The 26,278-nt window shown below is 50.0% G+C and overlaps 1 protein-coding gene across 1 annotated transcript in view; it reads left to right on the forward strand.

Annotated features, from left to right (window-relative positions):
- Nucleotides 1-26,278, forward strand: part of NRDC (nardilysin convertase) — a 2,150,332-nt gene that overhangs the window by 1,371,578 nt on the left and 752,476 nt on the right. Inside the window, exon 19 of the mRNA XM_078670713.1 lies at nt 12,497-12,616. Within this exon, the coding sequence (XP_078526839.1) occupies nt 12,497-12,616 (120 nt within the window). The remainder of the gene's footprint in view (nt 1-12,496; nt 12,617-26,278) is intronic.

A 26,278-nucleotide genomic window follows, 5' to 3' on the forward strand; every position in this document is an offset into this window, starting at 1 on the left:
TCCTAAACGTCTCTCAAGTACAATACTTGAAATAAAAAACTCCCCTCTCTTACTCCAGAGCAAAGTGAGTCAAAATGATCAAAATGTTTCAGTTGATTACTTTTACCAATTGATTAATTTAATTGTAGTCTCCCTAGATGCTTGAGATATAAAAAATAACAAATACGCATAGAGGTTGCAGTTAGTTCACCAAACCTTAAAAGGTGAAAAACTGTAATAAAGAAGACGGTAAAGGAAGTGGCGGAGGAACCTTCAACCAGATGATAAAGAGGCCTGTGCTCAACAACTACAAAAATATAATCACCTAATAAGAAAAAAGAAAAAGGAATTTTATTCTCAAATCCTTAATTACTACTTAATAAGTGTAATAAGTGTAAAGTATGTAATAGGTTATTGAAAGAAGCCTATCTAACTAGTTCTCCAGATTATCCCTTTCTAGGCTATTAATGGAAAGATTTACAAGACTCTGTATGCCCCTACATCCTTAATACTTCCTTAGAAAATTGAATAGTTGTTTGATCTTTTAAAATGTGTGATTTATTTACCTATTCTGAAGAAGCTCAATCTGGATCCTAACGTGCCAGAAAGCTTTAGGCTTGTTTCTCTCTTACCTTTCCTGGCAGAGTATTTGAAGAACTGTTAGCTACCAAAGTAAAAATGTTGTTGAGGCCAGTATCCCCCTCTGCCCTATTCAAGCTGCATTTAGACATGGATGCAGCATGGAACAGGTGGTGATCAAAGCTCAAACAGCCTGAGATATTTGGTAGAACAAGGTGATAAAAGAATCCAAATTCTTATAGAGCTCTCAGCTGCCTTCAACATTATTGCCAACAACGTACTTCTATGGTGTCTAGATATATTTTCAATAAAGGGACAGTCCTCCCTTTCTTTGACAAATTAGTACATATTGGAATCCCTCTAACAATTAATTTCACAAAAGAAAGAAAGTTCTTAAACGGGAGCGTACCTGAAGGGTTTATTTATTTATTTTATTTATAACGTTTTATATAGCGCAAACAAGATTCCGAAAGATATTAGAGCGCTTTACAGAAGGATGGAAGGAAGGTAATAAATGCAATAGCAACATCAGGTATGAGTAGAGGCAAAAATAATCGCACAATTGCACTATGATTTGATCAAAGGGGAGTAATACAATAAACAGGTAAATATCGGACTGTAGGGGGGAAATATTATGCGGTAAAGAAGAGCAATATCCAATGATGGTCAAGTGGTTGTAGGGTGCAAAAACAACAGTGGATGGACAGAATGCAGAACAATGTCATACATTCAAACTGGAATGGCATGGTGAGCAGAAAACGATGGATTTAGGCCCAGATCTCTGTACTGTGGTGAATGTATGACATTGTTCTGCATTCTGTCCATCAACTGTTGTTTTGCAAGTGTTTGTAGGGGCAATGGCTTTGAGCAGGTGAGCCTAGCCACATTAAGGTAGGATTTTGTTCATTAGGAATCATTTGACTTCCAGTTTGAAGTCAGTCGTTGAGGAGATTCTGCGTACTTCCGGTGTCAGAGGGTTCCAAATCTTTGGAGCGGCGCCGGAGAAGGCTGGGTGGCAAGTTCTCTTTTTGTTAAAGATTTGTGGTTTCGGTAGGAGAGTGTTAGCGCTTCTTGAAGCTCTACCTCCTCAGGATAATGCAAGCTTTTACGCTAAATACTAGGGGGTTTTGAAGTGAAGGGCTTTGTACGCCAGAACAGCAATCTTTAACTTGATTTGAGACTCGAAGGGCAACCATTTGAGAGATTTTAGGATTGGGGATATATGCACATTTTGTTTGGTACCTGTAACCAGTCCAGCCGCAGCATTCAGTGATGCCCTTAGAGGAGCCAGGGTGTGTTTGGAGAGGCCACAGAGCATAGCACTGCCATAGTCTAATCTCTGTAATCATAATATCGGTTGATCTTAACCCCAATATTTCTAAACCTTTGTCTGGTTCCGCTAATTAAGACTTTGTGGAAACTAGACATCAGAACATATTTTTACAGAATTTATTTGCAAGCTTATCTCCATCTCAGAAGAGCTTGGTCAGATTCTGAATCTTGCACTTTCCGCCACCCACAACTGCATAATTTCCTTAAAGTGAATCCATCCAAAATGAAAATAATTCCAGTCTTGAAACGTATGCCCAACTGGAACAGCTCTTTGTGACCAGTTCAATGGGTAGCTGTCCTCTACCATGCTACTAGGGTATGAAACCAAAGGCATATCCTAGACATCCACCTTACTCTTCAAGCACAACTTGCCTTAGTTGTAATGTCCTTCTTCTGGCAGCTCAGAATCTGCGAAGAAGTCTCCCTTCCTAGCTTTCCTTAACAGAGTAACAGTGGAAAATGTGTGTATCTAAGCAAAACTAGACTGTGGTAATGCTATTTTTTTGGCCTTCCTAAAAATTCCATCAAATGCCTACAACCTGTTAAAAATGCCATAATGAGAATAATACAACATTTAAAAGAACAGACCATATTTTAACATAGAGACGGCAGCTACACTGGCTGCAAGTGGCTGAAAGAATTAATTTTAAGTCTGCATGCATGCCTTTTGCATAAATGTCTACTTGGAGCCCATTTTAGTTACCTTTTTCAGAAACTTAAATAGTACTTTCCCCGCTCGATCATTAAGATTAGTCAATGAATTACTGTTAAGAAATACTAATTGGCCCTTGGGGAGGTTGTCCCTTATTTATCTCAGGTCCTAAATTATGACATTCTCTCCTATTCTATCTGCATAAAGAAACAAACCTACTAAAATCTAGAAAACTGGTGAAAAATTGGCTCTACTCCCTAATGTTCGCCTAATGACCATAATGGATAGGTTTTCGCAGAATTTCCCTGCCTAGAAACTCTATGAAAAGTCCTATAAATAACATTTTTAAAAATCACTAATCGTGATGTGGTTAATGGAAGGTTTGGCCCACATCTTCCCTCAAAACTGTTTTACTCCGCAGTTGGACCTTTAACTTGGGCTTAACAGTTTTTAGGTGAAAACCATTCAAGCCAATACATGGTTACGTTCTGTGTTTCTTGGCCCTGAAAACGATCTGTGTGTGGGGTTGGTTTAGCTCATTGCATGAGTCAGCTGAAGACACTTTCACTGCAACTATCCTAAACCACCTTTCCGGACAAATTGGTGCTAAGGACACAGGCCTTCTTAACAAAGGTTGTAACTCCCTTCCACGTTGGGCAATTGATCACTCTAGCAGCATTCTCTGTTCCTTCTCACCTCTCCAAAGAGGAGGGACGATCAGCTGTTTATGGGGTTTTCTGAAGTGGGGAAAGAAAAGGCTTGTACCGAAGACTGTTCAGTTGAGGTGAATAGTTCTATGTAACAAAATGTGCAAAGCATTGTCCAAGAAGCAGCATACTTTCAATTCAATTCAATTCAGTTGATTTATATAGCGCGCTACATACCCATAGGGTCTCAAGGCGCTTGGAGAAGGGTGGGGAATTACTTGTCGAATATCCAGGTTTTAAGTTGCTTTCTGAATGTTAGGTGGTTCTGAGTGAGGCGCAGGTGAATGGGAAGTAAGTTCCAGGTTTTTGCCGCCAGGTAGGAGAAGGATCTTCCTCCCATGGTGGTTTTGTTGATGCGAGGTACAGCAGCAAGGGCTTGGTGAGAGGAGCGTAGCAGGCGGGAGGGGGTGTAGAAGGAAAGTCGTGTGTTGAGGCATTCGGGTCCAAGTTCGTAAAGTGCTTTGTGTGCGTGGGTTAGAAGGCGGAATGTTATCCTCTTATTGACGGGGAGCCAGTGGAGGTTTTTCAGGTGACCAGAAATGTGGTCTTAACGCGGGTTGTCTAGTATGAGTCTGGCTGATGCGTTCTGGATGCGTTGGAGTTTTTTCTGAAGTTTTGCGGTGGTACCGGCATATAGGGTGTTTCCGTAGTCCAGGCGGCTTGTCACCAGTGCGTGGGTGACCGCTTTTCTAGTTTCGGTGGGGATCCAGCGAAATGTGTTTTTAAGCATGCGAAGAATGTTGAAGCAGGATGATGAAACGGTGTTGACTTGTCTGGTCATCGAGAGTGAGGAGTCCAGAATGACGCCCAGGTTCCGTGCGTGGTCTGTCGGGATGGGTGCTTTTCCAAGGGACTCTGGCCACCACGAGTCGTCCCAGGCGGAGGGGGAGGTGCCTAAGATAAGGACTTCTGTTTTGTCGGAATTCAGTTTCAGACGGCTCTGCTTCATCCACTCGGCTACTTCTCTCATTCCTTTATGTAGGTTGGTTTTGGCGGTGTTAGGGTCTTTGGTGAGTGAGAGGATCAGTTGAGTGTCATCAGCGTAGGAGATGATGTTGAGGTTATGTTGGCGGGCGATGGCCGCGAGGGGGCTCATGTATACGTTGAAGAGGGTAGGACTGAGTGAGGATTCCTGTGGCACGCCGCAAATGACTTCAGTGGCCTCAGATTTGAATGGTGGGAGGCGGACTCTCTGGGTTCTTCCGGAGAGGAACGAGGTGATCCATTCCAGTGCTTTTCCTTGGATTCCGATGTTTCTGAGGCGTTGTAGCAGGGTGCTATGACAGACTGTGTCGAAGGCTGCGGAGAGGTCGAGGAGGATGAGGGCGACTGTGTCTCCATTGTCCAGAAGAGTTCGTATGTCGTCTGTTGCTGCGATGAGTGCGGTCTCAGTGCTGTGTTTGGCTCGGAAGCCGGACTGAGAGGAGTCGAGGGATTTGTTGGTTTCGAGGAAGGCGGCGAGCTGGTTGTTGACAGCTTTCTCGATGACCTTGGCCGGGAATGGAAGGAGCGAGATGGGGCGGTAGTTTTTGAGTTCGGTGGGGTCAGCTGTGTTTTTTTTTTTAGAAGGGCGCTGAGTTCGGCGTGTTTCCAGCTGTCCGGGAAGGTGGCGGAGTTGAGGGAGCAGTTGATGACATCTCGGAGGTGTGGTGCAATGATGGAGTCTGCTTTGTTGAAGATGTGGTGAGGGCATGGGTCTGTGGGGGATCCAGAGTGGATGGAGTTCATCAGGCGGATGGTGTCCTCAATGGAGATTGTGTTCCAGTCATTAAGGATGCTCAGGGGGGGTGACGGTACGGCAGAAGGTTGGGTGGGTTGGTCTCCGGGTTGGTTGTTGAAGCTGTTGTGGATGTCTGCGATTTTGTCGTGAAAGAACGAAGCTTGGGAGTCGCAAAGGGCTTGAGGGGGGTGATGTCGTTGGAGTTGGCATTGGGGTTGGTAAACTCTTTGACGATGTTGAATAATTCTTTGCTGTTGTGGGCGTTGTTGTCCAGTCGGTCTTTGAAAGCGGTTTTCTTGGCAGTCCGGATCAGTTGGTGGTGTATGCGGATGGCGTTTTTGAAGGCGTCCTTAGTGCTGGTGTTTGGGTCTTTTTTCCAGAACTTCTCAAGGGAGCGACACAGTTTCTTGGATTTCTTGAGATCATCGTTGAACCAGGGGGCGTTCTTGCTGCCTATTTTGATTTGACGTTTTTTCAGGGGAGCTAGGTTGTCGGCGCTGTTGGTTAGCCATTGAGTGAGGTTAATGGCTGCTTGGTTGGGGTTCGAAGAATGGGCAGGGGTGTTTTGAAGAAGCGATGAGGAGATCTGGTCGGAGGTGATTTTGTTCCAGTTTCTTCGCAGAGTAGGTTGAGGGTGGTTGTGGTTTGTGGTCTTTTTGTAGATAAAGTGAACGCAATTGTGGTCCGTCCAATGGAGAGCTGTGGTGTGACTGAAGGAGATATGTTTGCTGGAGGTGAAGATAGGGTCGAGTGTGTGGCCTGCGTGGTGAGTGGGGGAGTTGACAAGTTGTTTGAGGCCGAGGTTGGCGAGATTGTCCAGAAGGGCGGTGGTGTTGCTGTCGTTGCTTTTTTCCAGGTGAAAATTGAGGTCTCCCAATAGAATGTAGTCCTCGGAAGGGAGGGCGTGTGGGGTGATAAAGTCAGTGATGTCTAGTGATGAATACTGAAGACCGGAGAGGCCATTTCACTAGAGTCAAGGATGCTATGATGGTGTTGGTGTGAGGGATGTCTGTCCTTGACATCTGCTAGGCTGTAATGTAGGTGTTAGTGGATACATTCAAGAAGTAATGCTGCCTTCATAAGCAGACATGGCGGGAAGGACCCTTCACTCCACTGTATTTTGGAAGACTTTTTTATTTTCGTTTACTTGACAGATCTTCCACCTTTGGGAGGTACTACTTTGTTATTTATTCTAAAGGAGAGGGTTCTAGAGTTAGAAGTATCAATAAGAAGAACAAATTACTTAACGTCTGTAAAGCTCTTCATGGCGGATGCTATATCTAACTGCAAATTCCACACAACCCTCTTGCGTCCCATTCTGTGGAGTGACCTCTATTTAACATCAAAAAAAGTCGCAATTTAGATAGTGGCACACTGTCACCAACAGTTAATTTGCACTCCAAGTCTGAGGGAATTGAAAGGTAAATTGCAAGCGACTGACTGCATAAAAGGGTGGCACGAAGTGTGGCACTCGCGTATGGCTCTGCTCTATCACTTTTGGGGTGGTATGGAGTAAGTACGGAGCTGCATGGCTCCACCTACTGGTGCACAGGACACTGCTGGAAAAAATCCCCGGGGATTTATTCTAAAGATTGGGAATCTGCTGTTAGAGTATCCACCAGAAAGATAGAAAGATCTTTACTTAAGGTAAGTAACCTGTTCATCTGAAAGAAACAGGTTAGTATTAGATTCCTTACCTTAGAATATCCCCAGGCGTCAGTCTGGATCCGGAAACTTTTGCGTAGCAGTACCCGTGCGCGTCGCTAGGCGTCGTCTGCGGCTCCGCGTCGGCGTCGTTGGCGCCGGGATGATGTCGCCGGAGTACTTAGACGCCGCCCTCGCGCCCTGACGTCAGTTCTTCTTTTTTATGCACCAGCAAGCGCCGATCCGGATAAAGAGGTACCCGTAGTCATTTTTTGACTAAACTTTTTGATCTATTTTTTCTCGAGTCGATCGAGTCCATCGGTGCCGGTAGGGATGCCCGGGTTCAAACCCTGTGCCGACTGATGTCTGTTACCAACCCCCATCGCCAGTGCCTACATTGTTTGGGGCCCGACCACGATGACAAGCCGTGCCCTGACTGCCGGGCCTTGGCGTCGAAGGCTAGGCGGGAGCAGTCCCGTAAGCGCCTCGAGCTCCGGCAGTCGGCCCCACGCCGTTCGAGGTCCCGGTCCAGGAGGAGGTCGAGGGACCGGTCGCGGGGCCCTAATCATCACAGCTCGCCGAGTCGACACCACTCGTCGGGCTCCAAGTCCTCAGGTAAGAGACACAAGAAGTCGAAGAAGCGACACCGCTCTTCTGACTCTCCCCCCCCCCCCCCCCCGACGCTCACGCTATGCAGCCGGGGTTTCGGGCGACACCGCCCACGCGGCTCCGCCAGAGGCGCAGGCATCGCAGCCAGCTCCACACCCGCCGGTCCCTGGGCTGAATGCGACGCCGGAGGAGATTCGTGACTTCCTCGTGGCCATGAAGACTCACTTCCCTCCGTCGAGGATTGTCGGCGCGCCTTCGGGCCCCGCAGTCCCGACTCGGGGATTTCGGTCCCGATGCCGCAAGGCCCCACTGGATCCGGTTCCGGATCCGGGTCGCTGCTGGTCGACCTCACGACGCCTCCACCGGCGCCGACCCCCAGGGTCCCCGATTCCCCCCCCTCGATCCGGTTCCGACGCCGCATTTGACGTCGAGGGAAGAACTTTTCTTCTATGATCCGGCCCCATCATTTGAACCTGAGTTCCAGGAGATGGAGGACGAGGCGGATTGGGCGGGGTCTGAGGACCCTCTGGCACGGGAGTGCCAGTCATATCAGGACTGGGCATGTCAGCTAGGGGAGGCCAGTGGTTTGGACACTTCGCCCGACACTGGTTTTGTCTCCCCTCCTACCGTGGCTACAGAGGAGAGGGCTGCCTATAGTGTGGTGCTGACGAGGGCGGCCAAGGCCTTGGCTCTTGAGCACTCCGTCGCGGCCGTGAGGACGAACCTCCTCACTGAGATCCTTAAACCGCAGGCAAGCTCTTCGGAGCCTCTACTGCCGTTTAATGAGGCCTTAACTGACTTTCTTGTGGGCACTTGGTCCAGGCCCGCCACAGGTCCCCCTGTGGATAGGATCGTGGCCAGACGCCACCGCCCGGCCCCGGGCGACCCTAGCTTCTTGTCCACCCACCCCATAGAGCCTGGTCATCCAGGCCTCTAACTCCCAGACTGCATTCCCGACAGCTCCCCCTGATCGGGAATCCAAAAGGTACGAACAATATGGCAAAATGATGTTCTCCTCACTGAGTTTGGGGTTGCGGTCAGTCAACACCGCGTGCCTTTTGGGCCGTTATACCCACTCTCTGTGGGACACAGTCCCGGACGTGCTTCCCCAATGCCCGGAGGAGGCCCGGGTTAATCTCGCCCAAGCCCTTGCGGAGGGTCGAGATGCGGCACGGTATTCCATCCGATATGGGCTGGATACAACAGACTCGCTAGGCAGGGCGATTGCAACGACGGTGGCGGTTCGCCGCCACGCCTGTCTGAGGTCAGCCAACTTTTCGGCTGATGTCCAAAACACCCTTATGGACATGCCGTTTGATGGCCGTCGCCTTTTTGGCGACAAGGCAGACAGTGTGCTTGAGAGCTTTAAGGACTCCAGGGCTACGGCCAAGTCCTTGGGCCTGTCGGCCCAGCTCCAGCAAACTGCTGCCTTTCGCTCCTTTCTTGGCCAAGGAAGGGGCGCCCCCACACGTCCTGCCAGCCACGGGCCGCAGACTAACATCCAGCGCGGTGGCGGACGTGGTAACCGCCTTGGCGGTGTCCCGGGGACAACGGTGAGGCCAGTCCACATCCACCCCCGCAGCATCCGCCTCAAAGCCCTCCTAGTCTGAGCTTTCAGGCCCATTCGACGCAAGTGGGGGGCAGGGTTCGCCATCACCTCCTCTACTGGCGCACCAACACATCGGACAGGTGGGTGCTGCAAATCGTCCGAAGGGACTACTCCCTCCCCTTCGAGGCGACCCCTCCAGCCATGCCATCTCAATACCACCGCGTGTCGGGGGATCACTTGAATCTTCTACAGGAGGAAGTTGCGGCCCTCTTGGCCAAGGGGGCCATCGAGCGTGTTCCTGGGCCAAAAGTAGGGTGTGGTTGCTATTCCCACTACTTTCTGGTTCCCAAGAAGGGCAAAGGGGGCCTATGCCCTATCTTGAACCTCCGGAATGTCAACGGCTTCCTCCGGAAGGAGAAGTTCAAGATGCTGACTTTGGCTCAGGTCTTAGCTGCCCTGGACCCAGGAGACTGGATGGTAGCGTTGGACTTGCAGGAAGCGTTTTTCCACATCCCCGTCCTGCTGGCCCACCGGCGTTACCTGCGGTTCACGGTAGGCTGCGAGCACTTTTAGTTTACCGTGCTCCCCTTCGGCCTTACCAGCGCCCCTCGGGTGTTCACGAAAGTGATGGCAGTGGTCGCAGCTCATCTGCGCAGATTAGGGGTGTCAGTCTTCCCCTATCTTGACGACTGGTTATTGAAGGCGGGCTCGCCCCAGTCAGTCGTCAGCCACTTCCAGACTACGGCCGACCTCCTGCACCTGCTGGGGTTCTCCATCAATGTGCTGAAGTCACACCAGTGCCCCTCTCAGAAGCTCCTATTCATCGGAGCGGTTCTGGACTCTGCGCAGTTTCGGGTTTATCCTCCCGAGCAGCGGGTTCGGGATATTCAGGCTATGATTCCGATCTTTCAGCCTTTATCCCGGGTCTCGGTCAGGTTGACGCTGCGGCTCCTGGGGCTGATGGCCTCCTGCATCCTTTTGATGCATCACGCCCGGTGGCGGATGCGGGCTCTGCAGTGGGACCTGAAGTTTCAGTGGGTCAAGCATCAGGGCAACCTGTCCGACCACGTCCTGATCTCGGAGGGCACTGCGAGACAGTTGCAGTGGTGGCTCACGGACCGCGATTGGGTCAGCGGCAGATTCCTCTCCCTACCCCAACCGGAGCACGCAGTCATGACGGATGCGTCCCTCCTGGGATGGGGGGGCCACATGGGAGAGGCGGAGATCAGAGGCCTCTGGTCTCCGGCGGAGTCCCGGTTCGACATCAACCTTTTGGAGCTGCGGGCGATCCGACTTGCACTGAAGGCATTCCTCCCCTCTGTCCGGGGTAGTGTAGTGCAGGTGTTCACGGACAACACCACCGCCATGTGGTACTCCAACAAACAGGGCGGGGTGGGGTCCTGGACCCTCTGCCAAGAGGCCCTGTGGCTCTGGCAGTGGCTGGAACATCAGGGCGTGACCCTGGTGGTTCAACACCTGGCGGGATCTCTGAACGCCAGGACGGACAAACTCTGCCGTCGGTGCATGATGGATCACGAATGGCGTCTGAACTCGGACGTGGCGCAAGGCCTCTTTCAGCAGTGGGGAGAGCCTTGGTTAGATCGCCACAGAAGAGAATGCGCAATGTCATCAGTTCTGCGCGCTGGAATTTCCAAGGCGGCACTCGCTCGGAGACGCTTTTCGTCGCGAGTGGAGTTGCGGTCTGTTGTATGCCTTTCCGCCTATACCACTTCTGCCCAGAGTGCTGAAGAAGATCAGACGCGACCGGGGCCAAGTCATTCTTGCGGCTCTGGACTGGGCCGAGCTACTCAGCATGTCAGTCGTTCCCCCGATTCGTCTGCCTCTTCAGGAGAACCTTCTGTCGCAGCAGCAGGGGACGGTCCTCGACCCGAACCTGTCCAGTCTCCACCTCCATGCGTGGAGATTGAGCGGCGACAGATGAGGTCATTTGACTTGCCTCCTGAAGTCTGCGATGTGATTCTGGCAGCCAGGTGTCCCTCCACAAAATTGGTATGCGCCTGCAGGTGGAACAAATTCGTGGCATGGTGCACAGCAAAGGCTGTGGATCCACTCTCTGCCCCTCTTTCTGAGGTTCTCCTCTTTCTTCTTTCTCTTGCCCAGCAGGGCTCTGCTCTGGGCACTATCAAGGGCTACCTCTGTGCCATTTCTGCCTTCTTAAGGCTTCGTGATCAGCCTTCTTTGTTCAAGTCCCCTGTTGTACATAGGGTTCTTGAAGGGCATCACTCATATGTTTCCTCCTGTACCTTTTGTGATGCCTCAGTGGGACTTGAACCTGGTTCTAACTTATTTGATGTGCGCTCCTTTCGAGCCACTTCACAATTTCCCTCTTCGTCTTCTTACTCTCAAAACTGCATTCCTGGTTGCCATCACCTCTGCCAGGAGGGTGAGTGAGCTCCAGGCTCTTTCCTCTAAACCTCCTTTCCTTTCTGTCCATCCGGACAAGGTTGTGTTAAGAACACGTCCCTCTTTCCTACCCAAGGTAGTCACAGCCTTCCACATCGGGCAGTCCATTACCTTACCCACCTTTTTCCACCTCCGCATCCCTCGAAAGAGGAAGAGAGGCTCCACCGTCTGGACCCAAAACGTGCGCTCTCCTTCTATCTTGATCACACACGCCAGTTCCGGGTGGATGACCAACTCTTCGTTGGTTATGTGGGCGCTAAGAAGGGACTGGCGGTGCACAAACGGACCATCTCTCGGTGGGTCGTGTTGTGCATCAAGGCATGCTACTCTTTGGCTAAAAAGGAGCCTCCTGTTTGGCTGAGGGCCCATTCCACTCGGGCCACGGCGGCTACTACTGCCCAGGGTCGGGGAGTCCCCTTGCAGGACACCTGTCAGGCAGCTACGTGGGCCTCGTTGCGCACGTTCCCAAGACACTACTGCCTGGACAGTCAAGTCTGGCGAGATGGCTTTTTCGGCCGTTCCGTTCTCCAGGACTTTCTGTTGTGATCATTGGTTCGCAGACCCACCACCGAGGTATCTATTCTAAGGTAAGGAATCTATTACTAACCTGTTTCTTTCAGATGTACAAGTTATTTACCTTCTGTAACAATATATCTGTAAGAAACAGTAGTTGGTATTAGATTCCTTACCGCCCCACCCATCCTCCCCGTTCTGCGAACCGATATCTAGGGTTAAGGTATTTCCCTTTGAGGGCCCTTGTTTTTTGGCACCATTGTTGGTTTTTATCATGGCTCTGCGTTTCTGACCCGGAAAAGCTTTGTATAAGAACTGACGTCAGTGCGCGAGGGCGTCGTCTAATTAGTCTGGTGACGTCATCCCGGCGCCAACGACGCCGACTATGGACGCGGAGCCGCAGACGACGCCTAGCAACGCCAGGGGTACTGCTATGCAAAAGTTTCCGGATCCAGACTGACGCCTGGGGATATTCTAAGGTAAGGAATCTAATACTAACTACTGTTTCTTACAGATATATCGTTACCGAAGGTAAGTAACTTGTGCACTAGTTACAAAGCTTTTGCAGATTATGAATTATTAAATTGCCTTTACTATACTTATATTTGACGTCGTGGCAGTTTCTACACTGACACAAGGGACCAAAGCACAAGCAACCTGCTGTATTTAATCAAAGATTATGTAGCAAGCTTACTATTCATATTTTTCCATTTAAGAACACCATATTGAACTGGTTTCATTAGTTTCATACATGTACTAATAGATTGTCATTTATGTTTCCACAAAAGCCACTGATTTTACACTGAAGACTTCAGATTGCATTGACACAGAGTATCCTGTCAAAATATTGGACACAAGTCAAGGATGCCTCTGGTATAAGAAGGATGACCGGTTCGAAATTCCAAAAGGTGAAGTAAAATCCCCTATTTATGTAATAGACTTTGTTTCCTATACGTGACTAGGCTTTTAAGTACCTGACAAAATATGCTTCAAAACCTTCAAACTGACCATGAGTGATGGAGCTTGGGGCAGAAGTGTTAGGAGCTGGAGATAGAAGAGTGAGCCAAAATATTGATTGATGAACTGGTGTGAATTAATCATGACCATGAGGAAGCAGTGAGCTAAAGGGGGGGGGGAGGATGATGATGATGGTGGGGGTTGCTGGTTTTCAGGGTTCATGAGGATGTAAATCACTGAGTGATTGGTGGCCAGACAATCGCTGTGAGGGAGTACTTTGGAGGGATTCATGTGGAATTGAAGTGATCTAGAATGGTAATGAGCTTGAGTGGAAAGACTGTAACAAGAAGGTGAAAATTGATAGTGCAAGAAAGGAAAGAGGGTAGAACGAGCAGGCTTAATTGGTGATGTAACAGTAGGAAAGAGATTTGTGTGTGGTGTCAATACGGTTATTAAAGGATTGACAGTGGAAAGACAGTGCTATGTTGGATCTTTCATCAATTCACATGCTTGAATTCTCTATATTTGGGTTTGGAGTCCCACTGTAACCTTAAAATAGCAGTATAAATTTTAACTGTGCTTGATTTTAAACACTGCCACTGTAGTAGCACTACCACTTCATTAAAGTCGATCCCCATGTTACTGATGAGGTGAGAGTACATGTAACTCCCTCTCACCAGAGGATACCAAACCTCAGATTTTGAATGCCCATAGTGCGAAAGAAGTCATATTTTGTTCACTTATTATTGATAACGGTCCTATATTTGGATTTGCTGCTGGATCATGTAATTTACAATCCACTTGTCAGCCCTCTGTCTCAGGAGGCTGCCTCAGAGGATGGGACATGGACAGAGATGCTGAACTGGTCATGTCTGGCACCGTCAAAAGCCTCTTCAGATCTTGTAGGTCCTGGGGAATAGCGTGTCTATATTAGGATTCTCAGAGTGATGCATTTCATTGCGTCCGCTTTTTTTTTTAAATTGTAGCAGTTTTATTTGCTGCATACTCACCCCCACAGCCATTGGAGCGCTTTACATGAGCCACAGTACAGTAAACAAGGTTAGTTGTTTTTTTTAGACATGAGAAAATTTGAAGCCAGATGTATCAAAGGGTTTTGCCCATTCTGTGCCTAGGAGGAAATGTGTTGATACATATGGCTCTAAGTGATTTGCCCAGAATCACAGGATATTGAGCCGAAGCAGGGACTTGAACCTGGTTGCCCCCAGTTGGAAAGTCTGCAGCTCTGACCAAGACAACACATCTTCTCCCCTTTCTCTGGGTTTGAGTCTGTACACAGCGCAACCTGAAAAGGCATAACAAAGAAAAAGTTCAAATCTTACTAAAAAAGCTGCCGCTTATGAGAATATAGCATCTACTTCAAAGGAGCCCTCATGGACATTGCACTTTTCTTGATTTAATGTCAAAGACTAAGAGGTTATTGCCAAAATTATCACAGTTTTTCTTTTTGTAGACCTCAAAAGTGTCACTGCCCTCAGCCTCTACATTTCACGTTGCATGCTCCGATGACGTTATCAGAATGTCATTTGTTTTCCCTACCTGGATTGCCATAGAACAAAGCATTGACAGTTTAACAGGGAATCTCTTCAGTGGTCGCTATTTCCACATTGACAGCTTCTTCATCAAAAGTCCACGTAGTTGCAGTCTACAGAGTCTCATCAGTGGTACTGTTGCCATGGGTTAACCACACCCATTTACATCCACTTCAGCATGCAACCAAATGTGACAGACTTTGCCAAACTTCTAACCATCTTATCCGAAAGAACCAATGCTAACCACATAGCCTGTCAACACCCCAGACAAAGCTACCTCCACCCTGAAGGCCGTCTACTAATGGGCCCCCACAGATGCCTACTTAAGAAGACTGCAACCCCTTAGTGACATGCTCACACCCATCCTGAATGCCTCCACCTCTTTCGTGATTTTCCCATATGCTTGGAAACCCTCAACTGTCCTCCCATTGCTGAAGAAATCCTTTGTTGCAGACCCTTCAATGCTTGCCAACTACAGACCGTGCTCCCTGCTACCATTCCCGACCAAGGTTAGAGAAAATGATCAACAGACACCTCACCGAACACCTCAACAACCACTCAGTCTGGTTTCAGACCAAACCACAGCACTGAAACTGCCCTCATCACCGCCACAGATGATATCTGCATGACTCTAAACAGAGGAGACATGGTTTCCCTCATCCTCTTGGACCTCTCTGCATCATTTGACATGGTCTACTACTGCTTCCTCATCCAACGCCTACACGACATTGGAATCCAAGGCAATGCACTCCGATGGATCTGCTGCTTCCTGGCCGAAAGGACCCAGTCAGTCTGCCTGGCACTGTACACCTCTTAGGCCTGTAACCTCATCTGCAGAGTTTGCAAGGATCCTCCCTGACCCCGACCCTCTTCAATGCATGCACAATCCCTCTAGCCAACATCTTCAGCTCTCACAATATCAATGTCCGCTCCAGTGCTAACAACTCACAACTCGTTCTCTCCCTCAAGGTTAAGATGCCCAATACCTTGATCAAGACCAATACCTGCATTACTGAAACCACCCACTAGATGAAGACTAACTCTCTAAAGCTGAACACCAATAAGACCAAAATCGTGATCTTTGGAAAAAACACATCACTGTGGGACTCCACCTGGTGGCTAACCGACCCACCCCCACCACACATGCCAAGAGCCTCGGGATCATCATTGCCTGTAAACTTGACATGACCACCCAAGTCAATGCCGTCACTGCCTCATGCTTCCATACCCTGAAGATGCTGAGGAAGATTTTCAAATGGATCCCAACCAGCACCCAGAAAACCATCACTCACACATGCTGCTCACAAGCAAGCTGGACTAAGGGAACACTCTCTGTGCCAGGATCAACAAATAACTCACCAGAAGGCTGCCGACCATTCAGAACTTTGTGGTCAGAATCACTCTCAAACTCCCATGCTGCACTCCCATCACACCTGAAAGGCCAGTCACTCTCCATTCACAAATGAAGACAATTCAAACTCCTCACACACACTTTCAGAGCACCACATAACACTGACCCAGCATACCTTCACAAACCTTCCAGACACCTCCGCTCGTCTGGTCTCCTACTTGCACAAATCCCACACATTTGGAAAAGCTGATCCAGCTACATCGCTCCTAAAGCATGGCATAACCTGCCACTACACATAAGAGCCTCCTTCTCAGTTCTTCAATTCTGGAAGAAACTGAAGCCCTGGCTTTTCTAGTCCCATTAGGACCTAGCTGTGCCTAGACTCACACCTGCTCAGCGCCAGGATAGCCTCCTGGATAATGGTGCTTTCTGCAAATCTACATAACATCTGTCAATACTATGGCTGTATTCTGCTGCTTACCAGAAGCCTCCTTAATGCACAGTCATTCTGATGGATACATCTGCCTGTGGATTCCTCGCCTTATGAATATCCACTGCGCCAGCATTCCACTAAAAACTTTTTTCCTAGCTCTCTACGCCGACGAGGTTGTCACAATACCATGGCTCTGTACGCGGCTCAGCATGACGTCACTGGAGCCATAAGAGGACCACCTTGTTATTTCGATTGTATCTTTGTTTGTTTTGGCATGTCTGCCCCGAGGAAGTCGGGCTTTGAGCCCTGCAAGGAATGCGGGGGTCATATGTCGATTACTGACCCTCATGAGGACTGTCTTTGGTGTTTGTCATCTGACCACGACGTCGAGGGCTGTTCATATTGCAGGACGATGAATCCGAAGGCTCTGAAGGAATGGGAGGCCAAGCTGTATATGGTCAAGGCAAGAAAAGAAAAAAGGGGTCGTGAAGGGTCAAAGTCGAAATCATCGACGTTACATGACTCCAAGAGAAAGCATAAGAAGAGGCATGCTTCTCAGCGCCGGTCGTCGAAGGCTGTGGTGTCGGTCACCTTCTCCAGCTTCTCGACGTCAAGAAAAGGACTTTGTCTCTCCTTCTCTTTCTGTGTCTCCTCAGGTGACTCTGGTCCAGTCTCCATCTTACAAGGGGACTCCGGAGCAGTCACCGACGTTGAGATTCTCACCGACTCCAGAGGGTGCGTCAAATCCGGCTGATGCTGAGATTTCTTCGGCTCTTGCTGCTGCGCCTGTGGCTCCAGCGGCTCCCACTCCAGAGGTGCTTTGTTTGGATCTCGAACTGGCTCAGTACCCCCAGTTTCCCGCGCCGGGTTCGGATCCATCGCATTTTATTAATGCAATGTATGGCGTCTTCGCATGGACCTCGTACCCCTCTGGAACACCTTCGGGTCCCATGGGTCCTAGGGCCTTTACTTTGGGTGTGCCTCACCAGTATCCACAGGCTCCCTTTGTGCCATTTATGCAGACGTCGCCGCCCTGGCAGTTTCCAGCTCAGAGTATGACGATGCCGTATGGGCAGTCCCCGGCTCCATCCCGTGAAGCTTCTCAGATTCGATCGGCGCCGGTTACGACAGTGGATCCTCCTTCAACGCCACTTCCGGAGCCATCAACACCGCGTGTGGCACCGCCGAAGATGCACTCGAGGACAGAAGAGAAGAGGTTATTGGAGGAGGAGCAGTATCCGGCTGAAGAGAGAGAGGAAGGAGAAGTGTATGACACAGAAGATGTATTTGAGGACTTGTGTGAGGCAAGTGGACTTGATACTTCCCCAGAGTGGGACTTTGCTTCTCAGAAGCCATCCCCCTTGAAAGAGGTTGCACCTTACCATACTGGGATTAGGAAGGCTGCGGAACTATTGGATTTGCAGCTCCCTATGGCTGAGTGTAAGCCTAATTTACTCACAGAGGTGCTTCATTCTCCGTCCTGTGTGGTTGACTCACTCTTGCCTTTTAGTGATGCACTGACTGAGCCAATCCTTGATGTGTGGCGTAACCCTCTTTCTGCTCCTGTAGTTTCAAGGTTGGTGCCCAGAAGATATAGACCTGCTCCTGGAGAGCCGGTGTTCGTTTCATCTCACCCCTCTCCTGAGAGCTTAGTGGTGCAGGCTTCTTGTTCCAAACAGTCTACAGGTGCTTTTCCGCAGGCTCCGGCTGACAAGGATTCCAAGAAGTTGGAACAGTCTGCTAATAAGGTCTTCATCGGCTAGCATGGCTCTGAAGTCTACCAACGCGACTTGTCTGTTGGGTAGGTACATTCATGCCCTAATGGACTCTGCCAAACAACTTCTTCCTAAATTGTATGAAGAAGATAGGGGGAAAGATAGGGTGTTTGCAAACCAACAGGCTGCGGCTCGCAAAGTCATCCAGTCTGGCCTAGACACAGCGGATTCGGTTGCCAAGGTGATGGGTGTGAGAAGTTGGCCTGATATATGATGCTCACTAGTTCTGATAGATACATCTGCCATGTGGATTCCTCACCTTGTGAATATCCCCCTTGCGTCAGCAACGTTCGGAATTTTTCTTCGTAGCACGCCGGCGTGGACGACGTCATAGGAGCACAGCATCGCGCGCGACTCCGTCTGACGTCACCGACTCCTTATTAGGCCCACGTCGGCGTGATGACGTCAGTTCCCTTTTTTCCGCGTCTCCGACGCTAACGGTTTTCGGGACTTCTCGATACTTAGTATCTGGCTATTATTTAATCTTTACTGTTTCTCCTTTGCGATTTGTTTCTTCATCGAGGATGTCGTCGAGGAAGACAGGATTTAAACAATGTGGGTCTTGTGCCCGCATGATGTCAATCACCGACCCACATAGCGATTGTTTGTGGTGTCTGGGTTCAGACCACGACGTCAAGAACTGTCGATCTTGTTTTAAGATGAACCCGAAGGCGCTTCGAGAGCGTGAAGCAAAACTACTTCTCGCGAAGGTAAAGGGAAGAGATGCTGGGAGATCTTCGAGGTCGACGTCGAGACGCTCGAGATCGAAACAAAAGTCTCGATCGAAGTCGAGGTCGGCGTCGAGGTCCAGAGCGGAGTCGAGATCCAAAGCGAGGTCGAGGTCCAGAGAGAGATCAAGATCGAGATCGAAGTCGACTTCGGGTCACGCTTCGAGCTCCTCGAAGAGAAAGCACAAGAGGAGGAAGCACAGCTCAAAGCATCATTTGGAGAAGGAATCTTCAGATTCGAAGAAGAAGTCTCACAAACACCATAAGGACTTCGTTTCTCCTTCTCCTGCTCAGTCCCTCGGAGGTTCCCCGACTCCGGAACCGGATCCGGAATCTTTACATTCTTCGGAACATGAGGAAGAAGAAGAGGTAGTTCCTAAAACTCCGACTCCGATGGAGACTCCTGTGGACCAAGAGGGTCAAAATGAACCTGTGTCGGATCGACCTCCTTTAGAGCATCCGGTAGGTTCGTACCCTCCCTTTCCTGGTCCTGGTCAGGACCCCTCGCATTTTCTCAATGCGATGTTTGGGGTGTATTCCAGAGCGATGTACCCCACTGGAGCACCTGTTGGTCCCATGGGTCCATTATCATACAATTTGGGCATTCCTCAGTCGTACGCCCCAGCTCCATTTATGCCTTTTATGCCGGCGCCTCTTACACCTTGGCTCGGTACGGCACCACCGAGGTCTTCGACTCCGCATGCGGCTTCGCCGACTCCGGATCGACCTCGTAGTTTGGATCGAGGTTCCACACCTGTCCGGAGTCTCGTCCTTCGGCTGCCCCGACTCCTCGCTCGACGTCGAATCCGGCTCCGTCGGAGTCGTTACCGAATCCGTCGACTTCGATTCGAATAGAGTGGTCGAGACGAAGGGCTCAGCGTCTTCTGGAAGAAAAGGGAGATGAAGATTCAGATGTGGAAGAGGGTGAACTTCTTGATGATGACTTTGAAGACCTACGTGATGCTAGTGGTCTGGAGCTCTCTCCTGAGTGGGGTTTACCTTCAGCTTCTGATGCTCCTTCTAGGGACGTGGCACCCTATCACGTCGTTATTAGGAAGGCTGCAGATCTTCTCAACTTGAAACTGCCCACGGTTGAGTATAAGCCCAACATACTTACTGAAGTTTTACACTCTCCCTCTTCTATTGTTGAACCTACGTTACCGTTCACTGATGCCTTATCAGATCCAATAAAAGAGATCTGGAAGAGACCATTATCTGCTCCTGCGGTTTCAAGATCTGTTGCTAGGCGCTACAGGGTGGCTCCTGGTGACCCTGAGTTTCTTTCTTCGCACCCCTCTCCTGAAAGTCTTGTGGTGCAGGCGGCATGTTCTAACAGGGCTGCAGGCTCTTTCCCTCAAGTGCCGGCGGACAAAGACTCAAAAAAGTTAGATCAGTCTGCAAAGAAGACTTTCTCTTCAGGGAGCATGGCTCTTAAATCCACTAATGCTACTTGTCTTTTAGGAAGATATGTCCATGCATTGATGGATTCTGTGAAGCAGTTATCATCTAAGCTTCCTGAGGAGGATAGAAAGAACTTTAATGAGGTGGTCTCAGATACTCAGGCTGCTGCACGCATGGTTATTCAGAGTGGCATGGACACGGTTGATTCTGTTGCCAGGATTATGGGCTCTTCTATTGCGACCAGGAAGGCCGCGTGGTTAAAATCCTCTGATTTCTCTGCGGATGTGCAATCTACGTTGCTGGACTTGCCTTTTGAAGGGACTGGCCTTTTTGGTAAAAAAGCAGATGTCGCCTTGGAAAGGTTTAAAGATAGCCGTGCTACTGCAAGATCCTTGGGTCTCCAGATGAGAGGGTCGACAACTAGAAAGTTTAGAGGCTTTGGTAGATTCTCTTTTCGTCCCTTCAGACAAGGCCAACAACAACAACAGCAGCAACAGCAGAACCCTCTGTATAAGTCCTATAGAGGTAGGCAGAAGGGTCGTGGACGTGGGCGTCAAATCTCCTCTTCCTCCACTTCCTCCAATAATACCCAACCCCCACCCGCATCAGCAAAGCAGCCCTAGATCCACCATTCTGGATCATGTGGGGCCAGTAGGGGGTCGGCTTACTCATTTTCTACGAGATTGGGAATCGGTTACATCAGATCTTTGGGTTCTCAATCTCGTGGAAAATGGGTATGCACTTCCCTTTCAGGAGTTCCCTCCCTATTACCCTCCTTGTCAAGGTTATTGTTCGGAGGACCACCTGCTGCTGCTGCAGGAAGAAGTCCTGGCTCTGTTCCGAAATGGTGCAATAGAGGTGGTTCCAGAGCAGGAGAGGGGTCAAGGATGCTACTCCCGGTATTTCTTGATACCCAAGAAGGATGGCAGGCTTCGGCCAATCCTGGATCTCAGGATTTTGAACCTCTTTCTCAAACAGGAGAAGTTCAAAATGCTCACCCTTGCTCAGGTTCTTCAAGCGCTGATGGAAGAAGACTGGATGGTGTCGATCGACTTGCAGGATGCGTATTTTCACATCCCCATTCTGAAGTCGCACAGAAAGTATCTCCGTTTTACGGTGGGATCGCAGCACTACCAATTTGCGGTCCTTCCGTTTGGGCTTACTACTGCGCCTCGAGTTTTCACCAAGGTGATGGCAGTGGTGGCTGCGCATCTCAGGAGATCGGGGATACCTGTGTTCCCCTATCTGGATGACTGGCTGATCAAAGCGGAGTCGCCGGAGAAGGTGCTCCATCATCTGCAGGAGACAACTCAGTTGTTGCACAGGTTGGGTTTTTCGATCAATGTACCCAAGTCTCACCTGGTGCCCTCCCGGCGCAACCTGTTCATAGGTGCGGTACTGGACACTACTGTATGTCGTGCATTCCCTCCACCTCAAAGGATTCACGACATACAGGAGATGATTCCTTTATTCTACAATGGAGCGGTTGTTCCAGTCCTGAAGGTCCTTCGTCTGCTCGGTCTGATGGCTTCTTGCATTCTGTTGGTCAGTCATGCACGCTGGCACATGAGGGCACTCCAGTGGTGCCTCCGCAGGCAGTGGTATCAACACAACGGAGATCTCAGGGAGTCAGTGAGGATCTCCAGAGAAGCTGCGGCGGATCTGTCTTGGTGGGGCGTGGAAGGCAATCTGTCTCAAGGAAAGCCTTTTCAACTGCCTCCATCAGTGGCCACAGTGATAACAGATGCATCCACTCTCGGGTGGGGTGCTCATCTGGGGGACCTGGAGGTCAAAGGGCTTTGGTCTCCAGAGGAAAGGTTGCTTCATATCAACCTTCTAGAATTGCGGGCGATACGTTTAGCGCTGAAGGCCTTCCTCCTTTCCCTTCGCGGTCAGACGGTTCAGGTCCTGACGGACAACACGACCGCGATGTGGTACATCAACAAGCAGGGAGGAGTAGGGTCGCAGTGTCTCTGCAGAGAGGCTCTGCGTCTCTGGTCCTGGGTTCAGGACCACCAGATTTGTCTGATGACAAATCATCTGGCCGGGGTTCTGAACGTTCGTGCAGACAGTCTCAGTCGGCAGTTCTCTGCCGACCACGAGTGGAGGCTTCACCCGGAGGTGGTTCACGACATCTTTCAGATGTGGGGTGCTCCTCGGGTGGACCTGTTTGCCTCTTGCGAGAATGCTCACTGCCCGTCATTCTGCTGTCTCCAGTATCCGTTGCAAGGAGCCTTGGGGGACGCGTTTCAGTTGAGTTGGGGAAATCAACTCCTTTACGCGTTTCCTCCCTTACCCTTGATTCCTCGGGTTCTGAGGAAGATTCGCCAAGACCGGGCCCAAGTCATATTGATCGCTCCGGATTGGCCAAGAAGGGTGTGGTACACAGACCTTCTCCACCTCTCCTCTCACCCGCTGCTCCGTCTCCCTCACAGGGCAGACCTCCTCTCTCAGATGGAGGGGCAGGTTCTACACCCCCACCTCCAGACATTACACCTTCATGCCTGGAGATTGAACGGGGCAACTTGAGTTCTTTTTCTCTCCCTCACGATGTGGTGGATGTCATTCTTTCTGCCAGGCGTGACACCACTAAGTCAATTTATTCCTATAGGTGGTCTAAATGTGTTTCTTGGTGCAGGGAGAAGGATGTTGACCCTTTGAAAGCTCATTTATCTGTCATTTTACAATTTGCTCTTTCTCTGGCGCAGCAAGGTTTTGCTGTGGCCACGGTCAAGGGGTATCTTTCGGCCTTATCGGCATTTTTCTGTTTGCCAGATCAGCCCTCTCTTTTTAAATCTCCGGTGGTTTTAAGGTTTTTGAGGGGTCTAACAAATATGTTCCCTCCTACTCCTTTTGTTGTTCCTCATTGGGATTTGAATCTTGTGCTGACCTTCTTAATGGGTTCTCCCTTTGAACCCTTGCACAAGTGTCCATTGAGGTTTCTTTATTTTAAAACGATCTTCCTCGTTGCAATCACCTCGGCAAGGAGGGTAAGTGAGCTTCAGGCTCTTAGTTCCAAGCCCCCATTCCTGACCATTCATGCTGAAAGGATGGTTCTCAGGACCAGGGCTGCTTTTCTGCCTAAGGTGGTTACTCCCTTCCATCTTGGACAATCCATTACCCTTCCTACCTTCTATCCTCCCCCTCACCCTTCTAAGGAGGAAGAGAGACTGCACCGTCTGGACCCTAAGAGGGCGGTGTCTTTCTATCTGGACAGGACTAAGGACTTCCGGGTGGACGACCAGCTGTTTGTTGGTTTTGCTGGCTGCAGGAAGGGCAGAGCGGTGCACAAGCGCACACTTTCCAGGTGGATAATCCTGTGCATCAAGATCTGCTACTCCCTTGCGGGTAAGGACCCTCCTGAGGGTATTAGAGCACATTCAACTAGAGCAAAGTCTGCAACATCTGCTTTGTCTAGAGGTGTACCTGTTGAGGACATTTGCAGAGCCGCGACTTGGGCCTCCCTCCACACTTTCGCGAAGCACTACTGCTTGGATACCGAGGTGAGGAGGGACGGCCACTTCGCGCGCTCTGTTCTCCAAGATTTCCTGGTATAGCAGAGTGGTCACCCTCCTCCGGGAGTGGGGACTGCTGTGGGACTCTATTCACAAGGTGAGGAATCCACACGGCAGATGTATCTATCAGAAGAACAAGTTACTTACCTTCGGTAACGCTTTTTCTGGTAGATACTATATCTGCCTGTGGATTCCTCACATGCCCACCCGCCTCCCCGTTGTCCACTCTGCTATACCTGGTTTTATTGTTTGTATATATTTTGGGTTTTGATACCTTTGCTATGCACTGTGTGCTATGATGGTTTGTATGTACTGTGTACATTGTATATATGCATATTTGCTGTCGTTGGTCCGTCCGTGTGCCTCGAAGGCACGGAAAAAAGGGCGGAACTGACGTCATCACGCCGACGTGGGCCTAATAAGGAGTCGGTGACGTCAGACGGAGTCGCGCGCGATGCCGTGCTCCTATGACGTCGTCCACGCCGGCGTGCTACGAAGAAAAATTTCGAACGTTGCTGACGCAAGGGGGATATTCACAAGGTGAGGAATCCACAGGCAGATATAGTATCTACCAGAAAAAGCGTTACCGAAGGTAAGTAACTTGTTCTTCTCGTGATCACCTTGTATCAGTCCAAGCAACCCTTATGGTGATTGGTTGTAAGTCAACCTTATAGACCAGCTATCCTAATGGTAGCATGGACAAAGCAGTCTTAGGCTAAACTCTTTTGGCATGTGAAGCCAGCTGTTTTACCACAATATAACCCCTTGAATACCAAATGAAAGGACACCACACAGATTGTTATGAAAATAAACAATATATTTATTAATAACAACACCTCTGAACTCTTTATGAGATCAGAGGGCTAAGCACATGACAATACTAAGAAGGAAATACGAGTTAGCACAATATTTACACGTGTGCCTTAGGGGCACGACAAACCATATACTAGAAACAATGGAATGCGAGGAAGGAAAGTACTGTAAGGAGATCCAGAGGCTGGAGGATCGCTGGGACTACGCTACGAACTAGGTAAGTAAGGAGCAGGAGGCCCACGGGACTCACGTGCAGAGTGGAAACTCTCACGCGGGATGCGTGCCAACGTCTATGGATACTACAGTTTACAAAGTTACGGATTCTGGACGAACCCGGCTGGATGGAGGGAAAACAACAGTGGACCTGGACACTAGGATAGTGAACACTGACTTCAGCACCTAGAAGCTTTAGTTACCTAACCCACAGGCTGCGGGTGCATAGGGCTGAAGTGGTGTCGGGTTCGCTGCGTTGATCCCGGTGATGCCTGAAACAAAGAGTTGCTGGCAGGCAGCCAGATGAAGGAGTCCGGTGGTTCCAAGGATGGAACCAGGAAGGAGAAGTCCTGAAAGGGAAGGGGACAGAGTCTCGGTCACTAGCCAATGACGGTGCTGGAACCAGGAGGGAACCAGATGCTGTCGCTGCGTTCAGGTGAAGGAAGGGTCGCTTCTCTCTGTAGCTGCGCGGACCAGGAGCTGTTCTTCACGACCAGGCTGGAGGCACGAGCTGTCCCACGTAGTCTGCTGCTGATGGCGGTGTTGGATCGTCGATCTGGTCAACAGGCCTTGGCCAGTGCAAGCCACGCGGTGGAACACAGATGTCTGGTGCGGACCAGGGGGGGTCCAGGGTGCTTCTCTTTCACAAGGAAGCAAGGGCCAGTCTGGGGGACCAGACCAGCAGTGTCGAAATCTTCGTGTCGTCGTCTCAGAGGTCACGAGCCAGCCGGCAAGTGACCAGACAACAGGAAAAGCAGCAACCAGGCAAAAAGGGCCCCACGCAGATCTCGTGGAGGCTGGGGGGGCTGATCTTTGATGCAGGAGCTGTGTCAGTGTGGGGGCTTCTCAGACCCCGGTGCACTCACTCGAGGATCCCTCGGTGGTAGTGCTGGAAGCGTTGTGCAGGTTTCTTCAAGGTGGCCGTCTCCACGTTACTCGTCGCACCCACGGGTCCCAGCTGTGCTGTGGATGTGGGTAGAGGTCAGAGGGGTCTGGAGGTCCGGATCTCGTTGAGCTGAGTCGTCGGGTTCCAGGAAGGAAGGACTTGCAGCAAACCACACAGGAGCTTGATGGTGCCTGCGAAGCAGGATGGTCACTCCCTGACCATAGGGGAGATTCTTCAGTCTTCTGATGTTCAGGAGGTCGAAGGTCAAGAGTTTCTTCGTGGAAGTTGTCAAGATTAATCTAACTGGGAATGGGACCAGCTCCTACCTTTATTCCGCTAAAGGGGACTGCACTACGACTAGGTCCCTCCCCTGGGTGGGACCAGGAAGGGGGTGTATCCTTTGTCCGGTTTCCTGCCAGAGCTGGGGCTGGAGTGACCCAGCAACTGGTTGGAACCAGAGTATGCACAGGGCACCTTGTGTGCCCCAGGCATGTCTCATTCCTTTCAGCCTTGGCCTACCTAATACACAAAATCCTGTCTGGGGTGGTGCTAGCACCTCCCAAGGCAGGAAACCCTTTGTCTGAGCCTCCCTCGCTGGAAGGACTCCCAGCAGCAGGAGGTCAGACTTGTGTCTGTGGTGGCAGCATCCATCTTGTGATGCTGAGGCTCGAGTTAACTTTAACCGGGGTTCACAGTTACATACATGTCGTGTCCCTCTAGAAGGGTGGAATGCTACCCCCGTCGCAGGAATTGGCGAGGGGGTAGTATTCCAATTCGTATGACACCTTACTCGACATGTTTTGATAATGTTATACCAGAGTTAGCATTTAACCGTGAGGATTATAATGCACTTAAGAGTATATGGTATAGCGTTATCATGGAACAGCTATTAGGACTTGGTTCCGCAAGCTGCAAACGGGCTCAGCTCATGCCAGAGCACCATCTCAC

This window comes from Lissotriton helveticus, chromosome 1_2 (assembly GCF_964261635.1).
Source record: "Lissotriton helveticus chromosome 1_2, aLisHel1.1, whole genome shotgun sequence".
NCBI lineage: Eukaryota > Metazoa > Chordata > Amphibia > Caudata > Salamandridae > Lissotriton > Lissotriton helveticus.